At 39.3% G+C, this 23,691-nt stretch overlaps 1 protein-coding gene across 4 annotated transcripts in view; it reads right to left on the bottom strand.

The window, feature by feature from the left end:
• Positions 1-23,691, bottom strand: part of ARHGAP15 (Rho GTPase activating protein 15) — a 325,292-nt gene that overhangs the window by 288,222 nt on the left and 13,379 nt on the right. For all 4 annotated transcript variants that reach the window (XM_085067143.1, XM_085067144.1, XM_085067145.1 and 1 more), the window contains one exon: positions 14,259-14,438. In XM_085067143.1, the coding sequence (XP_084923269.1) occupies positions 14,259-14,423 (165 nt within the window). In that variant the 5' untranslated portion in view covers positions 14,424-14,438. The remainder of the gene's footprint in view (positions 1-14,258; positions 14,439-23,691) is intronic.

The raw sequence follows: 23,691 nt of genomic DNA, 5'->3' as shown, positions 1-23,691 counted from the left end.
AATCCCCAAAATCAAATGCTAGTATGTCAAATATTAGCATTGCTATTTATTTGGATCCAGGTACTTGATTTATAAGCTAAATTATTTATTCAAGAGATAACACTATACTGCATGTAACCCCATTTCTTATTATATGCAAACCTTACCTGAATATATTATGTGCAAGCTTAATAAACCTTTTCACTTTTCAATTTCAGTCCTTCATCTTTTCACTATTTGAAACATATAATTTATTTTTTGTACTAACATGCTATAACTGAGCTTAATGCAAACTGTATTCATATTTTAAAATATACTTCAGATGAGAAAACCAGAGTAAAAAAAATGTCCTTTTTTTTGGGGTAGGAGGTGAATTCATTCATGATGCATTTTCAGTCTGTTTATTAAGTAATCATATCTGGGTACAAGTGTCAACACAATTTACGTTTTGAATAATGTGGAGCAGATAACCTCAATTAACAAGTAATTAGAGTCATTTTCCTATTAAGCAGTTTCCCTAATTGTTTTTGAAACCTGGAACTAAAATTGTAATAAATAATAAGCGGCCAAAACATGTCCCTGCATTAGTTTAATCCAGACTCTTCCACTGGAGCCTGGGAAAAAAACAGCAGAAATAAGGGCTGACTCCCCATGAGATATTGAGACAAGAGGGGAATATTTTGTAGCTGTGGACTAGTCATAGTCTACCCTTTTTTTTTTCTTTTTCAATTGATATTATTCCCTTTCCCTCTCTCTTTTCACTCCCATGATTTCGTATATCAACTTTTAACATATGGAATATTTTATTTAATCATTACTGTGGGTTGACTAGAGCTTATCACGGAAAGGCATCCCCCAGTGAAACTACATTTTATAGTAATACAAATTAATTTGATTCTTTACATTCTACCTCATCAACATACTATATGTCTGTTTATGTAAAATAATAAATATCAACCTGTTTTTTCAGAATAGAACTCTTTGTGTGTTTGCTGCTGGTCATCAAAAAAAAAAAAAAATGTCCTTCACTTGAATATCAATCTTTAAATAAATACCTGTCATATCTTGACATAATTCATACAATGAATTAGCTCAGAGAACATAAAAATTTCACATGTGTTTCTCTGCTCACACTGCGTGGTCTCATGGAAAACACCTAGGTTGTGTTCTGTCTGCCACAGCCAAAAATGGGGGAAAATCATTTCCTAGCTGAAAACAAGAAAAGATCCAGCAGCTGCTCCTCACCCTAAGCCAAAACAAACAAGTGAACTAAAAACTAACAGAAAAGCTACGCAAAAATCCCAGGGAAGAAAATAAAAAAGAAAGAAAAAGGAAAAGAGAAGTGCAATAATATGTGTACATGTCCAAGACCAGGCTGGATGGAGCTCTGAGCAACCTGGGACAGTGGGAGGTGTTTCTGCCCATGGCAGGGGTTGGAATGAGATGATCTCCAGGGTTCTTTCCAACCCAAACCATCCTCTGGTTTTATGATTCTCATTTCTTCACCCACAAACTCCAGCCTAAGCCAAAGCCTCCTGTCCTGCAGATGCATTTATCACAATTTCAGATGGTAGAAGACACCATTTTCACCTGAAGGCAAGGAAAGGGAAGGATTTCTTTCAGGCCATGAAGGAACCAGAGTACCTGAGCCTACTCACAAAGACTCTTGGTATAAATCTAACTAGCTTCACCCTCCACTCCACAAACACTTGGCTGTTGTCTCTATGTCTACAGGAAATTTTGCCAGCCTTGGAAGAGTACTGAACTTCTATTTAGTCCATTTTTTACAAAATTTCCAGAAGGCAGAAAACCAAAACCAGACCCCTGAAAATAAAAATTAAAAACCCTAGGAAGATACCCTGAGAAATTCCAGGAAAACCTGGCAGCTACAGAAGGACATGAGCTGTCTATAAGAAATACAAACATTTGAATAACTTGCTGGAAATTAGACTTTGTGAAAAATACCATTGATTCCTTTTAAGTAATTTTATTAAAAAGTCTATTAATGCTTGGCTTGCACTTTGTGGCCATGAGAGATGTTGGAGCAAAGAGCTATCAAAGGTAGCTAGCAAAGTTGGGGTTTTTTCCATTTAACTTTTTTCTAACTATTAAGCTCCTCGTTTTGTGGAGACAATCATTAGTGTCTTTAATGTGAAACAAAGCTTCTGGATAAGAGCTGCTAGCTGAAGATCAATATGAAAGATATCATTTCAGTTACAGCTTTAATAACTGTAACAATAGGGAGCCTGGCATCGCTGCCTTTATGCATTAATGTAATTTAGAATCTACCAGGTACAAATCTTATCAAACATTAGCAGTGGCTGCGTTGGGATTTTCTAGGTAAGAAAACTGTGTGATAAATGGGAAGTATTTCAAAGGTAAACTTTCATGTAATCAGGCTCATCTGCCATAAAAACATGAAAGAATTTGCATGAAGAAAAAGAAATAAATAAGCCAAAGGAGATTCTGGGGGAAAGATGGACATTTTTGAGGAAATAGTGGTGTATGTGCTCAGAGTGCACTAGGATGCCTCTCATTTATAGCAACAAGAATATAACCCACAAAACAGGAAAATTAGGAATTTCAGCCTAATTCAGTGCAATTAAAGATTTTCTGCAAACCACCATACTTAGAAAAACAAACCCACCTGAATGTGCAGTCAGCTAAACCCCAAGATAGACGAGGAGCTTTTTGCCTGGTGGCCAACAAAGCACCAGCACTACAGACCAGGAACACAACCCTTCCTCCAGCCACAGTTCACTGCTTCACTCAGCTGCAGCAAATTTACCTTTTCCACTCCATTTCTTCCCACCCACCTGTCTCCAAATCCCTCCCATGGAGCTCCCTACTTGCTCCATGCTTTTCACAATGGGCCCCATTGCCCCAGCCTTTTCCAGGTTTTTGAAATTTGCGTGGTGGTGTTGACCTTATTCTTCTGCCACAATTTATCTACAATCATGGTATTTCTTTTTCCCAGCTCTCCAATTTCTTGATTAAAATAAAATTTAAAAAAATAAAAAAAAAACCCAGAAACAAAATACAAAACCCTCCCCACTTCCAAGTAAAAACAAACAAACAAACAAACAAACAAAAACAGGCCTGAAAATGTTAAAACACAAATTCTGGATCTTCCCTGCAAAGTTATTCTTAAAACCTGATGCAACCAATTGGCAGTTCTTGAAGCAATTTGTTTAACTTGTGTCCAAATGTCTTCAGGTTTTAGTGCTTACAGGTGGCTACTTTAGATTTACACTTTAATTTTGAGAAAGATCTAAACAGGGAACACTGAATTTTCAGTTTATCATTTGCTGATAAAAAATGGAAAGCTCAAAGTCAAAGTAGCCAACTACTGGAAAGAGTTGGCACCTGGCATTTTAATTTTTAAACATTGGAATTTTTTGTGTAATGAGGTTATAAAGTAAAAGTCTGACTTCAGGACCAAAATCAAGAAGAATGAGCTCTTAAGGATGACAGAATCACTGAGAGGAAGCTCAGTTGGTCCAAAATCCAGGTTTGGTCCAAATAAACAAACAAAAGTTTGGATGCTCGTCTGGGTTTTCTACCTGCCTTGGGGCTAGAGATGTCATGAGAACAGATTCCCTCATCACAGCTGCAGCACTTCCAGTCCTGGCCATGGATGAAATATCCAGGAGAACAATCTTTCTTACAGAGCTCTGGAGCAGGGGAGGGAAGTAAAGGAAAATGGGATGGAGTATTTCACAATCTTTCAAATTTGGTTCCAAAACTGGGGGAAGATTCAGAGATTAGAAAGGAAAGCACATTTTTTACTCTACTTGGGTTTTGGCTGTAGGCTTCAATGCCACTTTTTACTGCAACTGTCAGAATACATGGCAGCTCAGATAGTCAATAACCACAAAAAGAAACTCATAACTGCTTCTAAAGTTTAGGCATATTCAGTGCTGTACTGAAATAACAAACATAACTTGGTTGTATTGGTCTGGAAACATAAAGTAAAAAAAACCAACTTTTTTTCTGTATTGGAGAATGAAACTCCTTCTTCCTCTCACGATGTTGGGTCCTGAGCCCTCTGAAAGGGGAAGGTTTTAATCCAACTGTGCCATGGCTATGTATCTCTGCAGGCTCCACACCCTTAACTACAAAATAATGGATGATAAAGACCTATTTCCATTAAAGCTATGAACCTCAACAAACAGGAAATCAAACAGAAAATAAAATATTACCATGTTAACATGACAGGATTGGATCCTGAAAAAAAGAAGGTTGGCTTCAAAGGAAATTTGATCTGATTTAGGGCAGGAGAATGCTGCTGTCAACTATTTGTCTAAGAATAGGCACATTGCCTAACAAGGACACTCTCTTGTCTGTTTTAAAATCCCTTCTCAGCACATTAAACAACATTTATTAAGTGTGTGCATACACAGTGCAAAAGCACATGTATTTAGGGCATGCACAAAATAATTTGATCCCCGTTTCATCTCATCGGTACTGCAATTATTTCACTGCAGTAATAAAACAAACAAAATAAAAAAAACAAACCCTGGTTCTTTACCTCTGCTGTCATGTTGCATTGGGTCACTCCGTGCCACATGATGTGATATCATGTAGCTCAATGCAAGGAGACACATGTCCCTTCTCATTGGAAATTTAAAGAAATGGAGCTTACTTTTCCCCCGTGGGAAGCTATGCAGGTCAGGTGCCCAAGACTAGCTATGGGAAGTTTGATATAATCTCAGTTTCAGTACCTACATATTTCAAATCTGACGGCATTTTGAAAGGAAATGTGTTAGATGCCACAATTCGGCTGTAGCGCAGTACTTAATAAAGATAGTGTGAAAAGGAATATAATTCCACAGCTTATGTTCCCTGTCACGGTGTGCACTGACACAGATTGCCAAAGAGACTCCTTTAAACAACACTTCTTAAGCATACTTTTTGAAATATACAGTATAGAACATGAGGGCCCTCAGAGAAACCCAATGCTGCTGAAAGCACAGGGGTACAGAATCAAGGGAACAGAACTGATTAATGATGAAGCCAAAATAAGGCTTTTTTGGATGAAAAACAGTGAAACAGTTAAGCACAGAGAATATAGATAAGGAAAATGTACAGGACCTGGGGCCAAGTTCTCCTCTCAGTTACACTAGCATAATTGTGGAATAATTCAGTTTCAATTAATAGAGTTAATGTGATGAGAATAGAATTATCTACATAGAGTGCGTGATTGAAACATAACAGTTGAACCAGCTTTGAGGCAACCTCTTCAATGTGTGGAAAAGAAATATACATTCTCCACAGTCCCACTTTACAGGTAGAGAAACAGAAAAAAGGACTAAAAACCCCTTGGCATGCCCATGTCCAGGCTGGGACCAGGGAAACATGACAAATTCCAGTCCAGCTCTTTCTCCACTGGGTTGCAATAAACAAATACAACTGAAGGCTATCTTGGAAGCCAAGTGAAATATTATGTACATAAAATTATCTTGCTAACATCATGGCATGTTGCTATCTCACTCCTGAATAAAAAAGGTGCAACTTTAGAGTGTGTTGGTCTGTCTAGCATCATGGTGGTAACTTCATTGTCATTAACACGTCTGTATATTTGGATGCCACTGTTTACAGGATAAAAGAGTTGAAAAATTAGAAGCTTGAGGAGTAAAATCAGCATAGATAAATGAAATAAATTTTTCCTACTGGTAAAAAACACAAGGATATATGGTATGGACTCTGAAACGATGATAATACAAAAGCACTGGGATCATTGCAATTTGAATCAGATGTTAGAGAAAATAATATTATTTGGATTGTTCTGGTTAGTGAAAACCTTATGTCTGAGTTTTCTTAGTCTGCCCCATTGCCTTACCCGGACAGCTCAAAGGTTACCTTCTGCAGGGTTTTGGAGCAAGCAAGCTTTGAGGTACAAACACCTGATTCAATCCCATGGTGGTTCTTTGGCTTTGAACAACATAAGGCAAAGGAGAGGAACATTTGGAGTTCTCAGAATTCACCTCATTTCATCTTTTTTGTATATTTCTGATAGAAAGAATGAAGAGAGGTGTCTCTTATCCTTTTTTCCTTCTAAGCTGCTGTTGGTTCCTCAGCCCCAATCCCCAAATGTCACTGAGAAATGAGAACCTTGGTCTGTGCCTGAATTCTGCTCTTAAACAGCACATCACATTGTGTATGATGGGGACAAAAATTTGTATTAGAATAAATTTCTTCTGCTATTCTATAGATGACAATAAAATCAATAATTAATAAAGAAGAAACTCCTATTTACACCTTGGCTTTCCCTGTGTTCTGTAAAGAACTACCAACACTACCTTAGAAGACATTTTTTGAGTATTTCTTTATCTATTTTCCTATCAGGGTCTCAGTGTTAACAAATGAAGGTGGGAACTCTGGTCAAATATCTTACAGGGTGAATTTAGGGTTCCTGGTCCTGGCCAAGCTCTCACAAGGTCCTGCCCCAAGCAGTGACACCCCAAAGCACCACATCATTGGGAAGAACCAGCACTGTCACCTCATGTCTCCACAGCTCCTGCCAGCACCAGGCACTGAAAGGGTTGTTGAGAGATTAAAAGGAAATACGGAACAAAAAAGTCGAGCATGGTTTCTAGATGGTAAATTAAATAATATTTTCATAACCAAGTTTTCTTTTTTTCCCCCTCAAGACATACATTAAAACAGAGAGAAGCATCTAATCTGAAAAAAAAGAACCACTTTAATTTTTTTGTCCTTTTTTAGATTGCCCTATCAGCTTAAAAATATTTTTTATATATCTACACCAAGCTTTCTGTGAAACTCAAAGAGATTAATAGACTTTGAGGAATGCATTGATCTTCTCATAAACCCCCCAAATTGTAGAAAACTCTATTAATGATAAAGCAAATGTTACATTTTTTCACTAGATGCTGGGGAAACAACGAGGGGGTATTCTCAAAGAGGATGGAAAACTTCCTAACTGTGCATTCAGTTAAGAGGGCATTTTAATATTGAGCATCCCTTCGGACAATTCCATTTTCAAGCAGCGGATGATGGGAACACCAATGTTTTTGAGATAGCTGCTTTCCTAGCTATCATCTCCCCAATTTTTAAAGGAAAAAAATGAAAAGGAGAAGGGAAAGGGGGAGAAAGAAGGCGTTTGGCAGAGGGTTGAGGGTCCGTGGGCTCAGCTGCTCCAGCTGCAATCCCTGGTGCTGCTCTGCCCCCTGGTGCTGCCGTGACCGCAGAGCAGCGCCCGCCGAGCATCCCCGCTGTCACTCCTCACTTCTCCGCCAAGTTCAAGGTCAGTGCCTAGCTATTTTCAGCTCATCTCTTCTTGATCCATGCAGAGAAATGACAAGGTAACGTGATTTGGGGTCAGCTGTATTACAGGAACCGTTACGTAAACGGAGAAAGTGGAAATCAATCCCGGCTGACAGTGTCTTCGGGATAATCAGCGCTCACTCCATGCCGCTGTCAGCTCTCCTGCATCAAACACCATGTTACTTCTGTCACATCTCCTCAACAAAACCAGAGTCTCACTTTTGGCAAAGTAAATAAATATTTCGCTCGGGCTTGCATTTAATTCATTGTTTAGAGAACTTTAACACTTTGGACTTGCAGAGAGTCGCCATTTGGAGGAGAAAAGACAGCTTAGCCTGTCAGGTCCATTACTGCTTGCAAAGGGCGCTGGCAAAGATACAGTCGACTCTTATGAAACACCCCATTCCTCATATTTTGTGCTTGATTTCTCTGAGCAGACGATTGTCCTCCAAATCTCCCTTCCCGAGCAGACCTCGCCTTCCCAAAGTGCTTCACCTAACCCACGCTCACCCTCACCCCAGCCACATCACAGCTCTTCCCCTAACCTTCCAGGACACCTTCCTCAATTTGTCTGATTATTATTACTTCATCTGAACCATCTCCTCCCCTAAGCAGACATCTTCCCTAACGCGGAATTATGAACATATCATTTCACAAGATGTGCCGCGTTAGCCGCGTCTCGGTGACAGCACATGGTGTGTCACTTTAGGGGGAGAGCAGCGATTCCATCCCACCCACCTTGTGCTCCCATGGAACTGCCAAGCCCGCCGAGCTCCGCCGAAGAATGATTTACCATAATATTAGTTGTCAGTAAATTCAAAGACGGAACTCCTAAAGCTATAAAATGGATTAGAAGCAATTTAAAAAAGAATTAACAAACTAGAGTAAGAGTATACTGTCAACAAACAAATGCTTCATCATAGCACTGTAATTTGGAATTTTAATTACCCCTCTGCTTCTGTAACAAAACAATGTCTGAACTGGCAGCCATTTGAATCTCTCACAGGTCATTGAGCATTCTAGTTAATTACTCTATGAATAGCCTGTTTTTCTCCCCTCTGGAAACACGTTTCTAATGGCAGTCAAGGTCTGACAAATGTGTCATCTACATAATTAGCTAGGAAGCAACACAAAACATTAAACATGCTTTGTGCCGACAACTATCAAAACATTTCATTTGTTGTCAATTATTCATTACTTTGTAGGTTCTGAAGGGGTTGTTATTATGAAAATAAGTCCAGATGCTAACAAGGTTAGAGTTTTTTATTCAAATTAGTAATCAGAGGACTAACTTTAAAAAATGTGTCTTGTGTACGTTTATGGCAGCGTTCAATCAGCACTAAATTATAAACGAATTTAGCTAAGTTCAAGTTAAAATAGCCATGGCAGAGCACATACACTAATTTGTGGAGTTGCAGTTCTCTTTGAAGTTTTAGGATCTAAGCTGAAGTAGCAAACTTTCAGAACCTTTGGCAAGACTAATTTGTGCTCGGTAAATAGAGTAAAGATTTTCACAGCGTGAGATAATGTAAGATTGCAAAAAAAAAAAAAAAAGAAGGGGGGAAAAAATGGAGGTTTTTGAACCTTTTTTCTACCCTTCTGTCACACTGAGTAAAAGTCAAAATCAGCAATTCTGACTCATATAATATCTTGTCTGAACTTCAGTTTGGCTTAACAAGGAAGCCAAACCAGTTTCATTCACCACTCCCTTAATAGAGCTGAAATGAATTTATCCTCGCTTTTAAGAAGAAATAGGTGCTGGTTATTTCCTTTTTCTATGATCTCATTATGATGCTGCCTATCAAGCTACACAGCTGAAATGGTACAGTGAAACTGTGGGGAGGAGAAATAAATGGGGAGTTGAACAATAAAATTAACTTCTTCCTTTTTAGCCAGGATTATTTCAGCTGAAGTGCTATGGTGCAAATATACAATAAAGAATACCTTCTCACAGGGCATACTTAGGAAAATGGAAAGGAGAAAAAAATATTCACAAAAACAAAAGGCTTGTTTTGAGCCAGAAAACATGCCTGCACACAAAATGTTGGTCCTGTAAAAATGTTGGGAGGCAAACCTGAGAAAAAAATCACTTATTGAAGGTGAGATGAGCCCTAAAATAGTCTCATGCATCAATATTCCTCTTTCAGGCTTCAAGACAGAGGAGTTTATGGTATGGAGAACATACATGAGCATGTAGTGGCACATCTGGATGGCCTCTGCCCCAGAGCCAGAGCAGCTCCTCAGGTGGGGAGCAGGGGACAGAGGCACTGAAATGGATGGAAAACTGGAGTCAAGGACAGTCTGTGAGCCTGACACCCAGCAGGGAGCAGATCTGGGTTTTCAAAGCACAAAACCCCTCTGAATGCAGTAAGGGGACATATGACACACTTCATTTCTCATCTTCCTGCCCTGGAATGGAGAATGACTAACGTTACTCAACAGATTTGTTTTCTTTTAGCAATATTCATGTTCAATGAGAGGAACTGGACTGTGTTTGTGGACCCACTGCTTTCATACCTAGCCTGAAATATTTGGAGCATATATGTACAACACCTTGAAGGGAACATAGCTTTTTCCTTACAGAGGCAAACGTGGCTGCATCTATAACAGACCAGTGTATGATTATAACATTTGCAGAGAATAAAGCCAGGGCAGTCAGATCACAATAAACAGAATATTTTTCAAAAATGTATCAGGAGAAGGTTTTCTGCTTTTAGGAATATTTTGTCAAGATTTGTTTTTTCCTCCAGGAAAAAAAGTAAACTGGGGAAAGAAAAAAAAAGAGCTATCCTCAAAAACTTTCCCTAAATAAACTACGCTATAAAAGAAGCTCTGATGATCTTGCAGAGATTGAAATAATCCCTTTTTCAGCTAAAACTATCCATAGCAATGAAACTGAAAATACTTAAAAAGAGGGCTGGAGACTGTCTTGTAATTAACATTAAACAGATAACATATTTACGAGGAAGTCAAAATATTTTGGAAGCCGATAATCCTGTAAGCCTTAACGTGGTATAAAAACAACAAATAAATGCAAAGTGTTACTGTTACACATGCCTGCCTGATCAATGGTTTTCACATATTGATCTATAAATGGAGTTGACAGTCTGTGTTGGCTGCACATTTTCCAAGCAGCTCTATTTTTGTACAAAACCAATACGGGCAATTACCTTTGTTTGAGATGCCAAGTCTTATCAATTCAATGTGATTTAGTGTCATTTTAATTAAATATCAGGATCTACTTCAGGACAATCTATACAAACAAAGCCTCAAACTTGACTATAAGCTTGATTTGAAGTAAACATGTACAAGCCCTGCAATTTCAAAATATGGCTCAAAAACTCTGCTAAACAGAAGGCTTATATTTTTAGCAAATTTATTTCTGTCTTTTTGGCTAGCCATAACTTTGGCAAGTGTTCTATGATCACAGGAGTAAGAAACAAAAGAAGATTGCTTCCCATTTCTCTGATAATGTATTAGGGAGATAAATAAACCTACCAGTTTGTTTAACCTAATCAGAGAAAGCTCTAATACATTAACATTTTGGAATGTCTAAATAGGTTCTAATTCTTAATATAGACACCAATAAAAAAGACATTTCATTGTTTGAAGTTGTTCTTGAATGAAGCAAAATGCACTTCCCTGGGGTTTAACAGATGAAAATAGCAAATATTCATTTATGTTGCTAGTTCAGACGCTACCATTAAGCACAGAAAGCCCTCACTTGCCACAGTCTGTGTCCAGCTTCATGATTTGTGCTCTTTAGACTCTACATTAATATCAATTTCAACCTTTGCACACAGCTCAGGCGTTTCCATTGAAATAAATAACGTAAAGCCCCAATAATCTCTCACATGTTTAGCTCCTGCCTCCCCATTTGCATCTGCAGCACTATAAACTGCACAAGTGCATATGGCCCTGCTGATGTATGATGCACATCCTTCCCTGTCACACTACGGAAAATAATCTGTCCACCTTCAAAAGTGTAGCCCCAGGTGTGTTTACAAGCACCACAGCAAATGCTCCAGACCACAGCAAATCCCTCAGAGAAAATTAGGCATTTTTCTCCTCTATAAATCACCTCTCATCTTTCTACCTTTGTGCAGGGTTTATGCCCTTTATTGTCCAGAGTGGACATTTCCTTTTTCCAAATAAGTTGTATAAATTTATATTTCTATTGATCGTCCAAAATGTGCCAAATGCTGGTTGCCTTAATCCACTAGAGTCAGTAGGTTTTGCATAAGTTGAGTAAAAAGGATTTGACCCATTTATTAATAGAACACAGTGTATTTCACACACCCAACATGGACAGCAAAAGTGTAGTGTGGAATCCTTTTTTTTCAGCTGCTCCTAGTTTTTCAAAAGAAAAATCTCTCCAATAATAGGACAAAAATACTCAGTCAATGTAAAGTAGAAAATAAACATAATCAATGGATGCCTCATGGATTATATCCATCATCTGAACAGAGGCAGACTGCGAAAACAGAAAATTTCCAAGTAGAAAGATGAGGATAAATCCTTTTTCTCTTCGAGCACAAAATAGTTAGCTTTGATTAATACATTGGTAATATGTGTCTTTTAGCAGGGATCTGGGTGCCTTTAAATGCAAAAGTCAAGACTGTATAAAAGTGCAATGGGGAGGAGTGTCTTGATTTATTGAACAATATTAATGAATTTTTATATATGTACATCATATATAAAAATCATCATATATGTGTGTAGCAGTTAGACCCTTATTTTTCAAGACTCGTGGATGAATTGAAGATATTCCCCTGAATTATTTCCCCCAAAATCCCTCACAAACCACATGCCCAGATATGTCAGCACACGGCTGATGCACACAATTGGTATTTCACTGTTCCTTTAACTCTCTGCGTTCAAAGCCCATAGTTGAAAGCATTTGGATCCTCAGGAATTTTGCTTTTACTTTGGGCGTTAGCAAACAACTTTAAGAGGCTTATTTAAGTAAATACGCCCAAACACTTCCAGCCTGTCAATATCTAGTCAGAAAATTCTGCATGGCAAAAAGAGATGAAAAGAATTGAAACAGAAAGGAAATTAGTAGCATGGCAAGCTTTCAATCTATTATGTCGGAGCCAAGTTTGCTTGGTAAAATGACATATACTCGGTAAAATTCCGCTTTTATGTAATTAGCTACTGAACAAATGTAACACAAAGCAACTTTTCAGCTCCCAGCCAATGAACATATATTGTACCTGGTGTGGTTGTTGGGATATGGCAGTGAATATTTATGTCTAATTTAACTTTTTAGAGCCCTTGCTCTCTAACAGTCCAGCATACTATCCCCCAAACTAAAGTTATGTAACAAGGTAATATCAACAATGAGAAACTGCATGATAAAATCCTGCCCAAAAGTGAAAAATGCTAATTTTGTCTCATTTAGCAGCTGGATACAGAAATGCTCATTAGTTTTAAGAGGGTTAATCCTTTTAACTTTTGCATATTGATATGCCAATTATGCCTAATTGTACAAGAGGCATCAGTCAAGGTAATAGTGCATAAACACATGAAAGTTATTAAGTACATCCCAACATGTAATAAAGTAGGTGTTAATTGGTAGCTGAGTTCTGCAGGCTATTGAGGTGGATAATTCATTGAGAGATGGATCACTTGTAATTTCTCTACATAATTCCTTTTGCAGTCTCATGCTGTGATGTTTTCATGCTTGTCAAAAACAACTGCAGCCTAGTGCCTTTTGTTAAACACAGCCAATAAAATGTTAGGCACCATTAAATATACTTAACTTTTAAACTTTTTCAAAGGTACAGCTCTTCCTGGTATTACATTACAGAATTCCCAGTAAATTATTATAAGCAGGGTTCCAAGTTTTTAGGTGGAGGAACATTTCAAGGCAGATAGAAGGAGGAAATACATGCAGTGTATCTGAGATGAAGAATACAATTTAAATGAACGGTAAATTAGTATCTTATCAGCTGCTAAGATCAAAACAAATTTTTCACTCTAGAAATATAAGGTGAAATGAGTTAAGTTATACCAGAGAAGTTAATCACTAGAAGGATATATTTCTAAATAAGTCTAAATTTTGAGTTTTAATTTTGAGTACAATTAAAGGTCTTGTAGCTTTCCTCCATTTAACAACTTTGCTAAAAAGCTGAATATTTCATAGGAATCCATTATATCAACAACAACAACAAAAAAATAATGGTTGGCATGGTTGTGAGAAGTGGCTGAGACCTGGGACTCTGTCCCCAGCTAACAGAGTTTTCTCCCTCATTTGCATTCTCTGAGAACAAAATGGATCTGGAGTCCAAAAAGTGGCTAACATTGCATAAATAATTTTGTAACATCATATGGCCTCAGCTGCAAGTTGCCACCATTATGGAAGAAAATTAACCAGGGGAGACTCATACCAATCAGTTTGTTTAGTAGCTCACAAGGAGTACAGGGCCAGCGATGCAACTGGCAATAGAGTTCATCACTAACTATTTAATTAAAAAAAAAAAGCTAATGGATAAAAAAATTACTCAACTCCTTTGACTCTGTTAACTACTGAAATAATAGCATAAGCTCAGTGTCTGATTTTGTAAAATTCATTCAGTCTTATAGCAAGACATTTTTGTTTCAAAGTTGTTCTTTATTTGCAGCGTTTGAAATTTCCATTTGGTTTTTTTTTGTCCACTTTTAAAGTTTGCCTTTTGGCAAACTGTGATGTGTACCTGAAACTGGAAGTGCTATTCTCTGCTTACTTAAGCCCTACTTAAGTGCTGTTAAAACTGAGAGTTGAAATGCTGAGTAGATGTTATGATCACAGCCACCAAAGCCAGATTTGGTCTTTCATGGAGGAAAATTGTTATTCCAATGCCTAGCAATACTCCTAAAAATGTATAAGGGACTTTAAATCCCTCTTTTCAAAGGGTGATAATGGAACCTGTGTCTTAACACACACAAGACAATTCCGTGGATTTAAAAAAATTTAAATACTCAGAAAATATTCGGAGTGTTTTACTTACGGGCTCAGCGACTTTCACATTCTCAGAGAGAATCATAGATTTGCTTTGGCTCAGCCTGTCGTGGTGACTGTTGGCATTTTTGATCCTCATTTGAACAGCCCCCGTGCTGTGGTGGGAAGGATTAGGCTTTTCAGAGGCTGTATCAGAAGTTGAAGACCTTTCCATGGTTGCTGGGTTGACCTGAAGAATGTGAAATAAGAGCATTAATCTAGGGACTCTTCATAAAAAGATGTATCAATGCCAGGCCTGTGTCGCTGCAGTCAGGAGAACAAGCTGAGTTATCTTGCTGGCAAGATCTTGATCATCTTTGCACACCAGGATAACTATCAGCTGTGTCAGCCTGTAGTTTTATTATTGTCCTTATCGCTCACCCATCCAAACCGCCTTGGAAGAGTTAGTTTATGTAAAAGATTATCCTTATCTCAAAAGCCATTCTCCTCCATGGTGTAATCTCCCTGCAAGCCTCTGCCACGTCCAGCTGGCAGCCACTCCACTTTGTCTTTGGCCCTGCTCACACGACACATTTTAAATCTTGCAAAGGGAAAGGACACGCTGTGAAGCCAATTAACATATCTTACCTCCGCAGTCCCACACAGGAGTGCTACGAGTGCATCACAGGGCCACCCTGCAACCCTGCTGGTGTTCTAGATCCAAACCTGGAGCTGGGAAAATATCCCTTAATTTTCACAATTCTACCGGCAGCACGGATGGGATTTTTGTTTCTCTGTCCATTTTTAAAATCTGAAATTCAGAAATGGCTGACCTCTCAAGCCTTTAGAGGGACTGAGGGGAACCTAGAGTGATCACAGTGCTGCTGTTCAACCTCCTGTTTTGGTTTTAAAACAACTCAACAAACTCCCTTCTAGCTATTCAAAATCCCAAAACGTTTTTCGTAGGCAAAAGTTGCTTTCTATTTCCTGTACAAAGCATCAAGACAGTGATGTACAACACTTGCTCTGCTCTCCTCCCCCCTTGCTCACCCTCGTACTACAACACGTAACTCGTGGGTGCTGTAATCTACCGAGAGTCACAAGAAAACTGGCTCTTTATATTGCTGTGTAACCACATGAGAAAATGTGTAAGGACGAGATACTACACAAGCTGAAATAGCTGGTTTCCCAACTATGGAGCCAGGGAAATGGAAATCCATTTAAGTGCAGTTATAGTATAAACTGTTGAAAAATCAGCGTTTTCCAAATGGGTTGGAGAGCACGACTATTTCTAGCAACATCCCTGCAACTTCTAAAGGCTCTGAAAGATTAAATTCCTTGATTTCAAGAAAGCCCATTACTACGATGACATCAGAGCAGAGAGCACAGCGCCCTGGTGTGAAGGTGGGAAGAGGAAGATGGGGAGCTCTGCTGCACATCTCTGGGCAGCACTACAGCCTGTGCAGGTGGGAGGACACAACTCCAACAGCTCCAGCCTCTCTTGGCACTGAAAAAACCATTCCTCGCAGGAAACTGCCCTAGGTGTAGAGGATGATAACAAGAGAATTCTGGCAAGCAATCAGAATGGCTATCGGGGGAAGAGCTTGGTAGGTCATCTGGTCCAACCTGCTCAAGGAGGACAACTTGAGATGGTAGCACTGGACCATGTCCAGAAGGCTTTTCATAGCATCACAGAATAATTTGGATTGGGAGAGACCTTAAAGATCATATATTTCCAACCCCCCTGGAGTGGGCTGGGATCTTCAGGGGAATTTATACACATTCTTCAGAGCACTCTTGATGAGAGAAAGAAGAAAGTCCTTTAATATTAGCCCATTACTCACTCAACAGGATGTGCCATGATAGAAACGCTGAATTTAATCACACAAAAACAAAGCTTATGCCCATTGGCTGTTTCCTCCCTTGACTCTGTTACTCAAGGATCCCCACAGAAGTTGAACCCCAGGTGACAAAAATTACATTAAAGCTGTTTCTTCTTCCTTAGGAGCATGCCTGCCTATGTCTGCTGCAGAGCTGGTGTATGACACTGGAGAAAACTCTTTACATGGATCTTTGGTGGGCAGCACTGTGTGTTCTCCCTCCCCGAGACACTTCTCACCACCCTTCAGAGCAGTCAGCACCCAAATCCGTGTCACAGGGACACTTTGCCATTTTGGCAGTAAGGACTGCAGCAGCTCCAAGCAGGAAATTATTTTTTTTTCCTCCTCCTAAACTTGGAGAGTCAAATCATTTTGTATTTCATATTGGTATCAAATCAAAATTGCTTCTCAACAGATTTTCAGTAGGCTCCAGGCTGGAGAGCGGATCAGACTCGAGAGACGAGAGCAACACTGGCTCTGTCACAGATCCAATGTTTGGCTGGAGCACATCGCTCAGATTTTCTTCTGAAATCTCCCACCTATAAAACTCTGACATATCCCTTCTTGGGAGCATTATGAGTTTTAATTAGGTAGTCTCTGTCTGGTGTTGTCAGTACACGACGTGCCATAAAAAAGTTTAATAGTGTGACAAAGTCGTGCCCTGGATCCCAAGGAGGAGCACAGTCAGTAAATGGTGAGGCTGCAAAGACTTCTGAAACTTTTAATTTTAATCTCATTGAACCTTAGCTAATTTTCCTGAAAATTGGAGCTAATTTGCATACATCATAGTATTACAAGGAGGCTTTCCAAGGTTTTAAAGTTACAGGAACCACTCTAAAAGAAAACAACAACAAAACCCAAACCAGAACATTTCCACCATCAGATTTATCTTAGTGTAAAACACAGTGAGATCCTGCAGAATGAGAGGGAGGTCTTGCACAGTATGGGAGAAAGGAGCAAAAACTGTGCCCTTAGGATTTTCAGGTAGGAATCCTTTTCTGTCCAAACTCCATTCAGACTCCTGCCAGCGTCACCAGCCCTACATGCCAGTAGATGGCACCCTGAATATGAGCTCCACAAATGCAACTGCACCACATTTGCATCCTTTGCAAGAAAGATTTGGTAATCCTCACACTCCACCCTGCCTCTTTTGTTTGTGTGTTTGTTTATTTTTGTTCTAACTTTTTTTTTTAAATAACAGAGGGGAAGACCATCAGGAAACAGATAAAATATTGTCAAAAAATATAAAAAGGACCCTGTCTTCTGCATTTATGAGTTGGTGCTTCCAAATTGTTATTAGAAGCATCAGGGCCAAATTTGGGCTGGTTTTGCAGGGGAATTTGTTTCGCTTCCTTTGGAAGGCAGAGCTGCCAAGCCCCGTGCAACTGCTTGTGAGGCACTCCATGTTCATTATATAATTAGCTAATTTGCCTTTTGGCAAATAGTTAGCATCTGGATATAAATTTTAGTTTTGAAACCTCCTATGGTTGATTTGTTAGAGAAAGGCATTAAACCAAGACTGACTTTCCCCTCCTCTCCACTCTGTTGTTTAAACTATTCCTAGAGTAAAGGGCAGGATAACTTTGAGACATTGAGCTAAGAGAAGGGAAACAAGGGAACACACTTAAAATTCTTCTTGGAAGTACCTGGGTTTGGAGCACTGTGGAACAGAAGGGGCAGGTTGGAAAAGGGTGAGGAATAGTCAGGGGCAAGACAAATCCTTGGCATGAGGTTGGATGGGTGATACAGGAAGGGAAAACTGATTCATAGAGTGGGGAAAGAAGTTATATCAGGTATGAGGAAGGAGAATTTTAATTTCTGGAGAGCAGATAAATCACTTACTTATGGGGCAAGAAACACCACTGAACTGAAGGAATGAAATAATATTTTTGGCTGTGGCAGCAAAACCAATTCAGTCCTACACAGCCAGTCACTTTGAGAGATACTTCAGGAGGTCAAAAGCTTTCTTTGAAGGAAGAAGTGGTTCATCCTTTGATAAAATTTGCCTCCTAAATGGGTCAACTCTTGCAGTGACTTTTCCCACAAATGGGTCCATGTTTTTGGGATGCTCCAAGAGGACATAAACCTGCTCCACCAAGTAGCATAGCAGCCTCCCAGTGAAGCAGATTGAGTTAAACCAGAGCTCAGGCACCAGCTACAAGGGTGATCTTGCTGATAAACATTTAAGTGACATTTGAAAGAGTCTAAAGATCCTAAAACCCTGATTTCTAAATGTGCAGTTGATGTTCAAACACATGGCATGGAAATAATTAGTGTTGCAGAAGTAAAAACCAGAAAGCTTATTGCAGATGCAAATCCATAGGCACAGCAAAGCCATCCCACTTCTGAGAATCCAGCCCAGGTTAAGAGAATTGCACAGAAAAGGGTGAAGATCAGATCTCCTTCTTCCTCACAAAGTGCTGGGTATTGCCAAAACTGTTCACAAGAAGATTTGCTGTAATGTTTCATTTTAAAAAAGAGCTTTCACAGAATCACAACGTTTGATAAAAGTGAAAATATGTCAATTATTTTTGTTTCATAGGGAAAAAAATTTACCTTTTTGAAAAGAGAAAGAAGATGACAAAGGAAACAATGTAACAATGAACAACAGAACAAAACAAACACATCTGTTGCTGTTTAGAGTATCAAAAAAGCAAAAATACACTTTTTAGCTTTTAGAAAAAATGAAGATAGCGAATTGCTCTTATCCCTACCATTCTTACATCTTTTGTAGCTGAACTATGGTTTCTGTCTCAGAGTGACAGTCAGTATGTATTGCCATCCTACAGCACTTCATGGACCTAGAATGAGTTTCATATTGAATTTATCAGCATTTTGATCCATTTTGTACATGTTGCTTTGTCCAGAAAGTGATCCTGTAACAAGTGGAATAATTGGTGTTAACCAAGAACTTTATTTCCTGGATTTTGGTGCAGTACTGGTAAAGTCAGTACATAGATTTTCTACCAACAGAGCATTAATTTTTTTAAAAAACAGAGGATAGCAGTATTTCCAAATTTTGGCTTGAGCTGTGCCTACATTTCCTACAGCTACATACAGCAGAAGACAGAATGCAAATGTGAATTCATTAGCATCTTGTACCAGAGAAGCTGTGGCTGCCTCTGGATCTCTGGACATGTCCAAGGTCAGGTTGGACAGGGCTTGGAGCAACCTGGGATAGGGCAAGGTGTCCCTGCCCATGCCAGGGGTGGAACAAAATGAGCTTTAAAGTTCCTTCCAACCCACATCATTCTAGGATTCTATGATTAAACAGCTGTAACAAGCACTTTTCTCCAAAAATGGGAAAAAAAACATAATTAATATAATTTCTTGCCTTTGTTATTCACAATTACAACATTAAAATAATTGCATCTATTTTCCAGTATTTCTCCAAATAAGCTTTTCATTTTTTCCACCTTTTCTCCTTCTGACTTGCACCACTGTCAAGGCAGAAGCATAACGAACATGGAAGTGCTCAACACAGCAGAGTGCACACACTGCAAAATTAAAGTGCATCTTTTTGCATTGACTAATTTAAGTATTTTACCCAAGAACACACTGTACTTGAAGAACATCCACCAAACCCAATGCAACAATATCACAGAAGGATAAAAATCAGCACTGGCTTCACCATCACACCAGACCTGTGAGGCTGCAAAACCATAAAAATGGAAGAGGAAGTTGCAGTGAACAACTGAAAAAACAAGAGAAGGCCAGACACGTGGTGAGCTGGAGCACCCCTGTTAATAGGACATATTATTGTGTCTGTGAAAGTGTTTAACATCAAAATCAACCATGTAAATATTGCTGCCCTTGGGTTCTGCCCTTGGCCTGTGCTACACTGATATCTCTACCGAGGCCCAGCTCTGGGCAGCAAGTGGTTAAACTCACTCTGATGGAAATCAAGGGGCACAGAAATTACAGGTGAAGGGAGAGAGTAACAAGCAAAGTGCCACATGAGTTTTTTAAATTATTCTCATCTGCACTTTGCTATTTTTTTCAGCCATCCCCACCACGCTGCTCTCGGAGCTGAAATGTCACAGCCCTGTGCCCAGGGCAGGAACACCAACAGCAAAGGCTGCTGAGGGATACAGAGTCCTGGGCTGGTGCCCAGGAGCGTCCTGCAGCCTGGTCATCTGAGTACTGGAAAACAGCAAAATCCATTGCAATGAAAACACAAAGCAGATGTAACCTTCCTATGCCTTTTCACTTGCACAAAAATGTCAGGTACTGGGCAAGCAGCACTAATTTCAACCATCAGTCCTATCTTTGGTTGAACCAGGAGATCAGGAATGACCAACACCACCACTGCCTGGGTCTTTGCTCCAGTTTTGTCTGTCCATATCAGGTAGACAATAAATCAGGATTTAGTGCTGAGTTCAGTCTGCTGTAAAATGCTAAATGTCCTAAACTCAGCAGCTCAGTTTCCCTTACCACCCAAAACTGCACTCTCATCACTAAGTTGATGCACCCTAAGTCCCACAAAAACCACGTTCATCAGCATTAATTATCACACCCTCTTCTAATTGTTTTAACCTGTTATAGCCATATTAGACTTTCGGGGGTGTCTCAGAACAGACAACACACAGAGCAAGGATTATGGAGATCCTCTAAATGCTGGCCTTGTAATTACTCTTGTCTAGTCCAGTACTAGTGGACTTTCTGCAAATAAAAGCAGAAATGGCTACTCTAATTTATATGTACAATTACCCATCTCTCTCCCGTGGTCAAAGAGAAGATAAAATAATCTTTTATGTTTTGTTTGGAGCCATATCCCACTGTCCAGAATTTCTCTATTACCTTGTGTGGTATAAGCTGCCCAAATCATTATTCACAATTTTTTATGCTCTGAGGTATATCATTCAGTCTCTATGAAGGATGCACCTAAAGGAAAATTCCTCAACACAGCTTGACCCAAATAATAGAATTAGAGAGAAATTGAGCTTGAAAAATACCTCCAACATCATCCATGGAAGCTCAGCACTAACATCACTAAACCATGTCCCTAAACACCACATCTACAGGTTTGTGGACACTTCCAGGCACTGTGATTCCACCACATCTCTAGGCAGCCTGTTCCAATGCTTGATCAGCCTTTCAGTGAAGGAATTTTCCCTAAAATCCAACTTAAACCTCCCCTGACACAACTTGAAGCCATTTCCTCTCATCCTATCACTTAGCAGACCTCATAGGTTGTAGCTCAACCCAAGAGTAAAGCATTAAACAAATCTTTAGGCTGAAAAATCTTTTATCTAAAAGGAAAAAATAAAATAATAAAAGGCTTATATCAAGTCCCACTTCTTAGCAAGTGGCAGCAAAATATCCAAATATATTCGCTGGACATATCAATCTCTACACATTTTTGCTTGGTTTGTCTCCAGGATTGGATGAAGAGAAAATTTATGTGTCTCTTCTGGACTAGCAATGGTTATCAATGAGTACTGAAAAGGGACCTAAAGTCCTTCTATGTGTTATTCTGGAATTTCATAGATGACAACCCCAGAGTGTGTTCCCGGTCAGGATAAATGACAAAGGAATGACAAAATGATCAGGAATGACAAAGGAAAACAGTGACATGGAAAAGCTGCCTGTACTCCATAGAACAGAAACATGTTCCCTCTGGAAATGCTTTCTTATCTGGATGGAAATGGCCTGAGAATTAAAAAGAGAGGAGAATGGAAGACAGTTATTATTCCAAAGTTTTGCGGATACAATGACAAACTGTTCACATCCACATTTTATGACTACAGACCCAACAGCTCTAATCCTGTAATGCTCCATGACCTGCTCCCTGCAGGTCTTCCCTGCACAAATAAAATTTGCTGGGAAATATCACTGGGATGTTATTGAAAACAACAAAAACACGTATAATAGGGTAAAAGAAAGTCAACAAGTGACTTCATATGGTCATGTCTCCTCTTGCATCACTTAGTTTCTCAATTATGTTACATGGGAAGGTCTCAGAAAAGGTAGCAGTTGTTTCAAAAGTTCTTCTGTCCCAATCTATCATATGGGATAGCATAATGGAGTCTATTTTCACCATTCCTATGTCAATTCAATATCTCGGCTTCGAGTGGAACTTGAAGCTAAAAGTATCCTTTGTGTACAGTTTGGCCTGCATATGTTCTGGGAACAGTTGTCCATAGTAGAAATTCAGTTGAATATGTAAAAGAACATGCCTGGGGAAAAAAAAAAAAACTGCTTCTAGGTCTTCCTGCTGGCAGCACCTTTCAGTTCTTTCTGGATTGCATCTGATCCATGACACCTGCCTCTATTTCCATGCTGTGCCAGCTAGACTACAATCCTTCAGATGGAGAATATTGGTTATGTACACACAGAATTAAAAAACAACCTGTGAATAACATCCAATGCACAGCACTTCTAAAGCTTCCTCCGAAGAATGGTTTAGACATCAGACCAATGGCATCAATTAGTTTACAGCAGCATGAAAGCTCAAAACAATTTATAATTCTATGCATTTGATTGGTTTAACACTAAATAAGACCCAATAAGTGCTAGAGGAGAGTGCTTGGTTATTCCTGACCTGTCCTACTCATGTGGAGAAGAAAACTTCCTTCTACCTCCTTCCTTTCTACTAAAGTTTATATACTGAAGATAAATACAGGGTAGAGCCATGGCTTTCCAAATACCTCAAGACTGACCAGCCTAAACTCATTTCACACCTGCACCTGATGCTTGTTGCATGGTAACTTTTTAGTTTAAAGCTGTCTAATCTGGAATTTTAAAAAAAAAAAAAAATTCCAATGTTTTCTCTAGGAAGATCACATAAGAATCACAAATTTTCTCCGGTGCTTGAAAGAAATCTGTTCCTATAGCCTAAATGTTCAGAAAAGTGTTGTTACTTTTAATGTTGCCAGATCTGAAGTGATGAGATACTATGGGAAAGGTTATTCTTGCAGTATTTACAGATACAAGCAGAAGCAGAAGTGACAGAAATTTCAAAGTAAGGCTGCTTGAAATACTTCCAGCTCAATTTTGCAGAACTTCTCCTCACAGAGATTTGGATATTCATCCAAGCTTTCCATGCTTACCTGAACTAGACATGTGGTGATGGTAATTTTGGAACAGCCCAAACTCTCTGGAGAAGTAGAAGAGTTTGTACCACAAGACAAACTGATGTATTAGAAAAATATTTTTTAAACACTTGAAAGCTTGCTGCAAATAGCCAAAGAAACAAACTTCCTGTGAGTCCTACATTTCAGAGCTTTGCCACCAGAAATTTTGGGCTCAATTTGACAGGGGCAGGACTGTCACAAGGCCAGTTTGGGTAGAGCATTACAACCCATTTGTGCTTTGCCCCACATCTCTGCCCTGGCACAAGATCCACTGGCTGATGCATGGGGAGGAAGCACCTCACCTTCATCACTGAGGAAAAAGACATAGAAGTTTTATCCCACTCTACCTCTGAACCAGCTGGGCACTGCAGAACACTCAGAGCAGTTAGGAGTCATGCCTCAGTGTGCCCTCCAGCCCTCAGCTCCTGCAGCAGCACCACCCCCTGCTCTGGAAAAAATGCCTTCTGGAGTTCTGTAAAGCCTTTGGTGAAGTAGCACCAGTAGTTTTACCCTCTTAGAGTGTCTCAGAGCTCCTCAGTTGAGCAGT

Source organism: Lichenostomus cassidix, chromosome 7 (assembly GCF_008360975.1).
Source record: "Lichenostomus cassidix isolate B80296 chromosome 7, HeHo_3.0, whole genome shotgun sequence".
In the NCBI taxonomy this organism is placed as follows: Eukaryota; Metazoa; Chordata; class Aves; order Passeriformes; family Meliphagidae; genus Lichenostomus; species Lichenostomus cassidix.
This window is presented reverse-complemented; position numbering and strand designations above follow the sequence as displayed.